Raw genomic sequence first — 11,263 nt, forward strand, 5'->3', positions numbered from 1 at the left:
CCAAAAGTGTTGTTGCAACTTCTTTATTTGGCACTTAGTAGTTAACTCAAATATACCCAATTTGTTCAACGAAAAAATAAAGTTGGATCAAGAAAAAATTCTAACAGCGTTAAGAGAAAAACATAAACACCCACATTTTTTTACAAAATTACTTAATACCTTATTAGGTAAAACAGAATAAAACTAGACTTTATTTTGGTTTAATTCAAAGAATAAATCAAATACATAGGCTTCTTATTTCGATAGCAATGTATTTGATTTTACTTAAAAATTTTTTGCGTTATGTTGAAATCGCTTGATATTGCAATAATAACACCAAGTTTTTTTTTAATTATCAAAGAAAAAATCCTCAGCTTTTGCCCTGGATTTTTTTTTCGCAGCTGATCTTGTTGTTACTTTAAGTAAACCGAAATCCGGAGTTTTATTTGGATCGAATGGAATCGAAAGTGGAGAAGGACTGACAGCCGATGGTTTTTGGTTCTTACGAAACGATTGTACCTAAAAACAACAGAGAGACTTTTATGTATACAGAAATGACAGTCTTCTAACAATGTAAATATATAAACAAATCCAATGTTTTTTTAAGTAAAACAATTTAAAAGCATGATAAAAGTATACCAACAAAATGATTAAAATTGTTTTTGAATGATTATATATATGTAAATGGAATTTTTGTATATAAACATTATATACAGTAACGTAAACAAAATGTGACTACCTGAATTTTAGACATCTCAAAGGAGACCCTTTTTGGGCTTCCAGAACCTATACCATCTAAATCCTTTGCAGTTGCTTTCCTTTTTTTAGCTGATGGCTTAGGTGTTTGTTTACCTTGGGATTTGTTCACTTTTTCCATTGCTACCTTAATAAATGCAGAGCTCGGTGGTGGTGTCTTTTTGAATTCTGCAAAGCTTTTTTTTGCACTAGAGATGTTGCATATTTCATCCTCACTCGGTATGTTGTTTTTCTCTTGTTCTTTTATCTTCTTCTTTTTTAAAGATTTTGGTGTTTTAACTTTTTCTTCACTTGTTTTATTCTCATTTTCAATTTTTGATTCAATTTGTGTGGAAGAAGTTAAATTTGATTCCGTCAAAGATGTTTCGAGTATTTTACGTTTTGATTTCCTTGACTTAACAGGTGTTTTGGATTTCGTTCCAATCTTTTTAGATTCATATATTTCGTTGCCCAAGATGTCTTCATCATTAGTTCTGTTATCTATAAGATTGTTCTTGTTAGTTTCAGTTTGCTTGTCGATTTCGTTTTTGTTTGGACTTATAAGTTCAGTCATTGTAGTTTCCATCTCTGTTTCACAACTTTCCATATTTATATCTTCCTCCTCCAAATTTGAACCCAAAACCACTCCATTAACTTCGATCATTGAATCCTCCTTTTTTTCCGAAATACCATTTGTTGCAGATAATTTATTAAGCAATTCACGCTTCTTTTCTGATTTTGATTTCTTTTTTGATAATGTTTTACCTAAAAATAAAAAAAATGCATATATACCAAATCATAACTAAGAAATTTAATTTTATTAAAAAATAATATCAGGGTACGAATTAACGTTTAAAAAACGATTCGCTAAACGTATTGTTAAACAATTAACTTTTTGCACAAAAAACGTGTCATTTTTGATTACTTTAAGGCTGTGTTACGTATTTAAAAAATTGCGCAACAACTAAACAAACTGCAAGAGTGAAGTTTAGGCATTGCCAAAACATGGAAAGTTATTGTTACTAAATGCTCTGTAGTAACCTACATTTACGCAGAAATATGTTAATGATTAAATTAGTTCGAAACCGGTTTAAAATAGCTTCGTAAAAAATACATGAGTATACACAAGTGTTTTATTATCGCCTTAACCTTTTTTGGTTGATTCGCTATTTCTAATATATTTGTATAAAACGATTCGCTAATTTTACAAAACGATTCGCTTTTGGCAAATAGCGACCCGTTATTTCGTTCCCTGAATATTATTTCGAAAAATGTTTATATATACCTTCAATATTCTTAGGTACTTCTTGCACTGGTTCAGTAACTGATTCAGCATTTTTTAAAGATTTTTTCTTTTTTTTAGATAATTTAGATTTACCTTCCGCTTCTGCAATTTAATCATTCATAATATAAAAAAGTAATTTAAGTTTGTTACAGTTCCCTATGTTCTTAGGTTACCCAATTCAATAACTGTACTTTGTAAAAATATTAATGTTGTATTTAAAATCTAAATTGACCTGGTTTAGAACTAGTCACTGCTGGTTCAGATTTATTTTCAGCATTATCCACAGACTTGGCTTCAACTTTTTTTGCCTTTTTCTTTTTCTTCTTTTTTATAGCTAAAGTCCCATCACCTATATGTTATTAAGATTAATAATTTTAAATTTTAAATAAAACCTTTATGTTACTGTAACCCAGATTCCGTGCTTCATCAAATAATAGGCTTTAAGGCTAATAGAGTGTTAGTTAAATTTACCTTCACAATTATTTTCCAGCAACTCCTCTGTTTCTCTTTCTTCAATAACTTCATTTTTCTTCTTTTTATGATTGGCAGTTTTGGGTTCAGCATGGTTGTTATTCGAATCATCATTGTTGTTGGTTTCACCAAAATAACCATCATCCGCATCATCATTAATAGCGCGACTTTTTTTTGCCCTGTTGTAATCCTTCTTTTTTTGTTTGCGTTCCCTATAGGAAAAATTTTATTTTTTTACAATCAAAAAATGCAACATTTTTTTTACAACTAGGCCAATATTAACTGGTACAAACTTCAATTATTTTCTCTAGCCTAATTATGAAAGAAAACACTAGTATGATGCTAGTTTTGTAAGCATTCATTTATTAGCTTATTACTTAAATTATTACGAAAAAATATTAAATTTTACTTGTATTCATCAATCCATTGTTTGGATAACTTATTTAACAGATCTTCCTCCCTTATTTCTGGTGTATCTTCCTCATTGTCAGGAAGAAGAACAGGAAGATCATCAAGTGGTAATCGACCTTCCGATATTCCACGCAAAATTTGCACCAACTTGTAAACCTTAAAAGTTAATACGATTAGAAATAGTAAAAATTGATAATGAACTTTTTTACCTGTAATATTATGCCTATATGTTACTCGGTAGTACGTCAGCATAAATTTTAAAAATATAGCATACTTAAAAAAAAGGATATTGTTTTTTACACAATGTTAAAAAATTAACTATTAGACATATATATACATGTATATATATACAAAATATGTTTAAAGAGTTCGATGAATTTTAAACTACAGGACAAAATTGTTTACCCTTTTTCTATTTCTCGCCATGGTTTCTGTTTTGTTTGCGAACTCAAACAAAAGGTCAGCCAACTTTCCATAATTAACATTTAGTTGTTTTTCAGGACGTTCAACTTCATCTGTCACTTCCTCAACAAGCTTTAAAGCTGGCTCAGACTGATCTATTAAAACCTAAAATAAAAAATTCAACATGGTACAAGATTACAATAGCCAGTATATATATATATATATATATATTAAATTGTCTTTATATCTTTTCTGTTGAGGTTTCAAGCCTTTAGTTTAGATGATGCAAATAGTTTTACTGTCAACCATATTTTTAAAAACGACTAAAGTATATATAATGATATTATGATATACAAATATTAAACCTGAAAAACACCATCTAAGAACTTGTCACGGAGATTTTTGACCGGCGTGTTACAAATTAATCGGCAACATGGCTGTAACAGCTTTAAAACCTAAATAAAAGTTTTAAAATAAACTTTGTGTATGTTATGTATTATAATATTTATATATATAGCCTATATATACTATACTGTATAGCCCTTCATATATATACTTATTTTTCATATAGGAATGAATATTTATGTAGTACAAAAGTTTTGAACTAAGTAACTTTTGTCTTCATAATTTAAGTGGTCATGTTAAAAAAAAATTAAAAAATAAAATAAAATACCTTATCTTCAGTGAGTGAGTCATGTCCAACTGCAGTTAATTCATCCAAATAAACATCGGCAAAATGATATCTAATTCCTAATGGCGGGCCAGTACTTACACTGGGACCAGGTTGTATGGTGCATATAGGACCATCCTTTAGTATCCCAACCAACCAATCAATAACACCTAAAAAAAAAAGTATATATATATATATATATACTAACATGCTATAAAATATAAAGATAGATTATTTAAAAACAGGAAATTTAATTTATTTATGTTAGGCTAAGCAAAGACAAATCACCAAATAAAAATAATTAAATTTAAAACTATGGTAACAAAAAATATTTTTAAGGTATATATATAAAACTAATTAAAAAGAAAAAACGATCTACTACAAAAAAATTGTTCACCATTATCCCAGTTGTGATTTTTCGCACATTTGAATACTGAGCTCAACATAAATCTTGTAAGCAACAAAAACTTGTCCATTCGTAATCTGTCAATACCTTTCCACTCTCTATGAATTGTTGACAAAAAAGTCTCAAAATACATCATGCTGGTTTTAATATTTTGCAACCTAGAATTAAAAATAAATTTTAATTTTTTGAATTTTAATGTTTTATTATTCAATAGCAAAACATGTTGTTAAACATGAAAAATTTAGTTTTAAACAATGTTTTCCACTACATTTCTTACGCAATTAAAAAAATTAAAAACCGTAGGAATATGAGATATGTCAGTAGAATGCTTACTTAGGCAAAATATCAGCCATAGAGTTGGCCAATTCCTCTTGTATAAGCGGTTTATCAGACATCCACATACAGTAAAACAATCCCTTCCATATACGAATCATCTCATCCCTAAAAAAAAGTTAAATTAATAGATAGGGTTTTAAAACAAAGCATATGGGCATATAAAAACCTATTATTTTAAGGTGATATGGAAAAAAGGTCATTTTTACACTAAATATATATGGGCAATTCTTCGGTAACGGAATTACAATTATTGTGGTTTACAAACTTATAATTAATTTTTTTAATATAATTGAAATCATTTTTTAAGTTAAAACAACCCATATATTGCCATTCTAAATTTTTATAAGCATAGAAGTCCAGTTCGAACTTCTATGCTTCTTAAAAATTGAAAAATGTTTGGTAACGGAATTACGCCAATAAATTAGATATAAAAAGTTGGGTAATACTTAATCCCAATTCGTCTGAATTTTATAAAAATTAACTTAAATTAAACATGTGTAAATAATTGTCCTTATTGAAAGCAACAAAAAGATAACAAATTTTTTTAGTTGGGGTTTAAAAAATATTTATTTATTGACAAATTAACTTAAAAAAACCTGGTAACGGAATTACACTTTAAGTAACAGAAAGACACTGTCTAATTTTGGCATGTTACTTTAGTCTTAAATTTACTCAATTTCAGATAAAATTAAAAAAAATAGTTTTAGGTACTGTTAAAATAAGAAACAAACCTAACTAAAAATTTTTTTTTAAAATCTTGGTAACGGAATTACAAAACTAAAAACTACTAGGTTTTTTTTTAAATAAACTCTTAAACAGAAACAAACAAACCAAATTTTAAAATTCCTAACTACCATTTTTACAAAAACTACAAACATAACTCCAAAAATAAAATTAACAAACAAACATAACATGTTTAAAATTCTAAATCGCTAAACTCTAAATTAGTAATAAAATTGATGTCGCAGAAACAATTTGTTACACCTAAATAAAATGGATAATTATGCAAAAACAATAAGTCTAGTGGGTAAAATAGCTTATAATATTGTTTGAATATGCCAAATATCAGTTAAAAATCAACTTGTTAACTATGATTATTTTTATTTAATTTTATTCAGTAATATTAAAAAAAAAAAAAAAACACAAAATTAAAAAAAATGGATATTATATTACAATGCCATTTCATTTTTTTACTTATAAAAATAATTATATTATTTTAAATCACTTAAACCAGGCAGAATAAGCATTTCTACAAAATCTCTGATGTTGTAATTCCGTTACCCGTAATTCCGTTACCATTATTGTAGATAAAATTGATAAGGAACATTAAAGTTTAGTTTTTATTTATAGTACTTAACAACTAAAATCAGAGAATTAAAAATATTAAAAGTTGTATTTGATTAAATTTCAAGTTATAAAACTTTTTATGTAAATTCGGTAACGGAATTACCTATATTCTTACAAGTTAAAAACTTAAAAATTGCTGATTTTTAAATTGTAATATCGAATTTGTTGTTTAACTTATGTTAAGCATATGTTTAAACCTCTTATACTAACACATTACAAATCTGTTGTAATCTGTTTTGTAACTTTTATATTAACTTAAAATTATTGCTTAAAATAGCCATAAAAGTCCAAAAAAATTTGTACATTTTAAATTTAAAAAAAAAATTACTTATAAAAAATTATTTGCCTAAATTTTTTTAAATTTAAACTTTAAATATCAAAACCAAAGAAACAGGTGAGTTAATTAAACAAATAATTTAAGTTAATTTTTTTTAAAAAAACACTTTCCCAATGAGAATTGCCCATATATATATATAATTTACTTAATTTTTAAAATAAAACAACAACAACTATATATGTATATTTACCTTTTAAAGCCTCCATCTGCCTGTGCAGATCTTGCTATTAAATATTGTCTAAGCTTTTTAACTGTTCGGTCTCTAATTTTTTTTTCATTCGCTGCCAATCTTTGTGCAAATTTAGCTTCAACTGAAGACTTGTTGATGACATAAGTTGCCTCTAAGTCGGGACTTGCTGTCATCCTGCTAACTTAAATTATCTATATCCTAAAACCTTTTGATAGACAAAAAATAAATTTAGAATTTTTAATGCAAATAAAAAAACTAAGCATATAAATATAGTATTTCATGTTGTTAAACAAATCAATTTTTATTAAAATCAATTGCTTCTTTCATTAATGTATTTAAAATATCAACTTTTTCAAGAAACAAAAAATGGTTTCCAACTGAATCGAGTAAAGTTTCTAACTGCTTTCCAGCATTAATAACAGATCGAGTTCCATGAACAGTTAAACCAATTCTATGATCGGTTACTCGATCTTTAGGAAAATTATAAGTTCGAATTTTATCAGAACGGTTTCGATGCGTCATTTGTCTTTTTCTAGATCTATTCATAGCAGCATCTTTCTTATTAAGTGTTTTGCTGTGAACCATTTCAGTAAGTTTAGCTAAAGCAATGTCTCGATTTTGTATTGCATTACGGGAATCTTCACATTTAACCTGCATCTTAGTGGGAATGTGGGTAAGTATAACTTGAGTCAGTCTTTTATTTACATTCTGTCCACCAGGTTTTGAAGATTTTCCAAAAATAATCTTTAAATCATTTTTGTCGAGAGGCTCGTATGTTGATGTGTACTCAGGTATTACACCAATAGACACAGTGCTGGTGTGCAGTCGACCATGTGCTTCAGTTTCCGGAACTCTCTGCACGCGATGAGTACCACCTTCATAAACCAACCAATTCAATGTTGGTTCACCATTATTTGGGATATAGGCTGACACTTTCAGGAAAATACCATTTTCTGAAGTTAAATATTCACGTTCTTCCAACTGAAGCCCATGATTGAGGCATAAAGTTCGATACATTTCATACAATTCAGATGCAAAAATTGCAGCTTCATTGCCACCAACACCGGGCTCAATTTTTAAATGAAACCCCGCAAATTGTGTAGATTGTAATTCTGTTGTGAAAAAGTCCAATGCTTTGTTAAGTATTTCTGTTATTTTATTATTTAAGTTTTCCTTTTCAATTTCTATTTCAGAAATCATTTCTTTATCATTTAAACAAATTTCCTTTGAAAGCTGATCAACATCTTTTAAGCTTTGTTCGATGTTTTTTAATGTTTCACCATATGCTGCTACAGAAGTTAACTTGCTTTTTGCTTGATTTTGATTTGGACCTAATTCTTGAAGCAAATTCTCAGGCCAAACAAAACTAGAATGTTCATTCATATCATTGTTTAACTTTTGTAAAAATTTAAGATAAGTTGAAAACTCATTAGGATTTATCGCTTGCCAATAACTGGAAAATTTAGAACAACTTATTTTATGGAAACAGGATTGTTTTGAAAAAAAATTAAAATAATTTCTGCAAGCTATTTGTTTTGTCAAGTTGTAGAGTAGTTTCATGCTACCAGTTTTTACCTATTAAAAAAAGTCAAACAATGTCATAACACTTGTACCTTTATTTCTCGTTTAAGTGATAACGATTTTTTGATGTAGTAGACAGATAGTGTTTTTTTTTTTCAAATGCAGTAGAAATTGGGCGATATTTTAAAATGCCTTCATAGTGGTTTTAAAGTCTTTTACTTAAACCATAGTTATCAACATCTTAAAATACGTTTAACATTGGTTACACGTAATACATATACCTGTCGCTTTAATCTTCATAAAATTATTCCCAATTCCATTCTATTGGAACAAGCATGTCGAATGTTTCCAAAAAAATTTTAAATTGAGTTTATCCTCAAAGTTTAATAATGATAAGTTTACTGCGATTTAATTATTTACAGATTTGTTTTACTTTAGTTGGTATTACTTTGTTTTTTGTGTTGAAATATTAACCTTCTTGTTTCTAAACCGTGAAGCAGCATTACAATGTATAAGTTAAATACTTGAAAAAAATTAATTTTAACATAGTTTAGAAAAATCACACAGTATTTTTATTTGTTTTCTATTTCTACAATCACAATAGAAAATAAAAAACAAAGACTTATTACTAAAATACTAAAAACCGAACAATATGTCTTGAACGTTAAATGAGTGTCTTCTAGGCTATACATTAATAATACCTAAAAAGTGTTTTTATGATTAAGTAAAAATAATATAAAAAGGTTAGTAGAAAGAGACTATGATTTTCAATTTTTATGTTAGTAATGTCTTGCAGCTTTTCGAAACTTATCATAGTGAAAATTATCTGTCGAATTATCATTTTTATGAGTTCGCTTTTGAAGTTCCGTAGTGATACGTTTTTCTACAAAATAAATAAAATTTAAAAATAAAAAATATACCTTCTTTAAACTAATGATTTTCAATAATTTAAAAACATTTGTTACCATTTGGTAACTAGGAAAGATTAAATCAAAGTTTAGAAAAGTATTAAAATTAAAAATCTACATACCTTTATCTCCAACCACCAATGGAATGGGCTCTGGTGCTTGTTCTTTAACTTTTTTCTTTTTAATTGACTCTTGCTGAAGGTCTGTAAATAATTAAAAATAAAATATATGTTTTAACCACAAAAAAGTATTTTGGTAATGAAAAATACAAGTCAAAATTGTAGCTATTCTTTTTCAACATTAATAAAATTTTGCAAATTTTCGAAATATTTTAATAATTTAACACAATCTCATCAAAAAATATTAAAAATTTAAATTTACATCTTTTATGTTGTACATAATTGACTGCTACATTTGAAGGCACAAACGAAGTGGTTTTCTCCTTTTTCTTGGAAAGATCCTGAATAAGTTTTTGTTTGGCCTCTTCTGTTCTTTCTATATTTTTTATTTTTGTGCTAAAAAAAGTTATTTATTTAAAATTGCAAAAAAAAGATATTACATTTTAAAAAGGTGTCATTCAATGCCTGAAAAAATTAATCTATAATAAAGTGAGATGGGCAATATATATGCCTAATCTAAATGGTTACCAAAAATGCTGTTTAAAGTACTAGTAGATAAAAATGGGCAAATATTTTAATCATTAAATGATAGTTAAAATGCAGCATTAAGGCAGGTAATCAACTAAATAAATACATTGGGATTACCATGCAAAATTATTAACTTGATATGCAACTATTGTGGTTTAATTTAATTTCTTATTTGAAATTTAAAAAGGATTAAACTTACTCAATTCCTAAATCTATTTCAGGAATTCCACTTAGCATTTGATTTGACAACATTTCTTCAGATTGCTTGTTTACTTTAACCTTAAATGTCATTGGGGTTTAAAAAATTATATTTTATATATATAACGTGAATTATATATAATAAATAATTTCAAAGTAAATATATATATTATAGAAAAAATTAACCATTTACATTACAGGTAGCTTATTAATATTTTAAACTGAATATTATTTAACTGGTTACTTACTTGTAAATGTTCAGGGAGTTGATATAAAGCATCTTCTGCCGATTTTATTTTAGATTTTTGATCATTTTCACTTAAATCTGTTTCACCTTTAAGTTTTTTTAATTCATTTTCTATATAAGTTGACCTGTCGAAAAATATAAAAAAGGTCAACAATCTAAAATCTTCTTTACTGAGCAAAATTTTTTTAAAGAAGTTCTAAAAATTAAAAAAAAGGGTTTATACAATTCAGCATCCTCATCTCTTCTATTAGTTTCCACTGAAAACGTTGACCCAAGGTTCGTGACATCTCGATCCACATCCTCATATGTCCGGTCCCTATTTCGATCTTTAACATTTTTCATAATAACCAATCCCCCAGTCTCCAATTTGAATGGATCATTCTATAATTTATGGGTTCATAAATATTAATTTGAATTTTTACAACTAAAAGCAAACACATATCTAACAGAATTTAATACTTTAAAAAAAGTAGAAAAATTAAACCTGTAATCTAGAAACGTTATTAAATATCCAAAAATGTGATGTATATACATTATGATTAACTTTCAAGCATAATTTATTTTATAAATACAAAAAACTATAGTTAACCTGGGAGTTTAGTATTTCATCAAGTTTGGTAACTTTTGCCCCTGTGGCTAAAGAAGTTGCACTGACCCCAGTTTGCCTTTTTCTAATGCTTTGTAATTCTCGAGCCATTTCCAAAACATCACTAAAAATGATTTTTTATAGTTTAAAACAACAAACCAAAAGTAATTAAAATTATTAATAAGTAATTATTTTCTTAAAAAACGTCAAAACGATTAAATAAACGGGTCAAACAACCAAATTCAATATTGGTTTTATCTGAATATCATGCGTATAAACTTTAATAATCAGTCTTTAGAACTTTAGATTATGCATAGTCGATTGTTTTACCTTGTCGATTGCTCGACCTCATCATTATTATCTTCTTCACTTGACTCACTTGTTTTTCGTTTTCGAATGGGTCTTTTGCGCTTTTTGTTACTAGCAAACATTGTTTTGGTAAGAATAAAACGTAAACAAAGCTTATAATCTTATAAACGTCACGAACTCGAGTAAAATAGATAGGAAACAATTTTTGTTATGCACTGTGAGTAATGCCCTGTTATATTTTAAGTTATCCTCAATATTATATTACAAATACCATAGTT

The 11,263-nt window shown here is 27.1% G+C and overlaps 3 protein-coding genes across 4 annotated transcripts; all 3 read right to left on the reverse strand.

The window, feature by feature from the left end:
• Positions 1–13: 13 nt before the first annotated feature.
• On the reverse strand, positions 14–6,771 carry LOC145741252 (uncharacterized). Its single transcript, XM_082558805.1, has 12 exons — positions 6,570–6,771; positions 4,693–4,800; positions 4,351–4,517; positions 3,957–4,123; positions 3,649–3,738; positions 3,287–3,448; positions 2,880–3,037; positions 2,471–2,682; positions 2,232–2,348; positions 2,000–2,101; positions 719–1,479; positions 14–498 (listed from the first exon to the last, which is right to left on the reverse strand). The coding sequence occupies exons 1-12, from the start codon at positions 6,740–6,742 to the stop codon at positions 328–330; spliced, it is 2,388 nt and encodes a 795-aa protein (XP_082414931.1). The 5' UTR covers positions 6,743–6,771; the 3' UTR covers positions 14–327.
• A 9-nt stretch (positions 6,772–6,780) lies between these two features.
• Positions 6,781–8,376, reverse strand: LOC145741253 (peptide chain release factor 1-like). Of its 2 annotated transcripts, XM_082558807.1 has the most exons (2): positions 8,183–8,376; positions 6,781–7,935 (listed from the first exon to the last, which is right to left on the reverse strand). In XM_082558807.1, exon 2 carries the CDS (start codon positions 7,767–7,769, stop codon positions 6,864–6,866), a length of 906 nt encoding a protein of 301 aa, XP_082414933.1. In that variant the 5' UTR covers positions 7,770–7,935; positions 8,183–8,376; the 3' UTR covers positions 6,781–6,863. The 2 variants fall into 2 exon arrangements, with proteins under 2 accessions (XP_082414933.1, XP_082414932.1); XM_082558806.1 differs by having other exon boundaries at positions 6,781–8,376.
• Positions 8,377–8,649: 273 nt separating this feature from the next.
• LOC145742828 (splicing factor C9orf78-like) lies at positions 8,650–11,157 on the reverse strand. Its single transcript, XM_082560650.1, has 8 exons — positions 11,007–11,157; positions 10,680–10,800; positions 10,314–10,471; positions 10,092–10,215; positions 9,845–9,924; positions 9,380–9,513; positions 9,121–9,201; positions 8,650–8,973 (listed from the first exon to the last, which is right to left on the reverse strand). Exons 1-8 carry the CDS (start codon positions 11,105–11,107, stop codon positions 8,870–8,872), a joined length of 903 nt encoding a protein of 300 aa, XP_082416776.1. The 5' UTR covers positions 11,108–11,157; the 3' UTR covers positions 8,650–8,869.
• Positions 11,158–11,263: the final 106 nt, after the last annotated feature.

The sequence above is a fragment of the Corella eumyota genome, chromosome 2 (genome assembly GCF_963082875.1).
Source record: "Corella eumyota chromosome 2, kaCorEumy4.1, whole genome shotgun sequence".
In the NCBI taxonomy this organism is placed as follows: Eukaryota; Metazoa; Chordata; class Ascidiacea; order Phlebobranchia; family Corellidae; genus Corella; species Corella eumyota.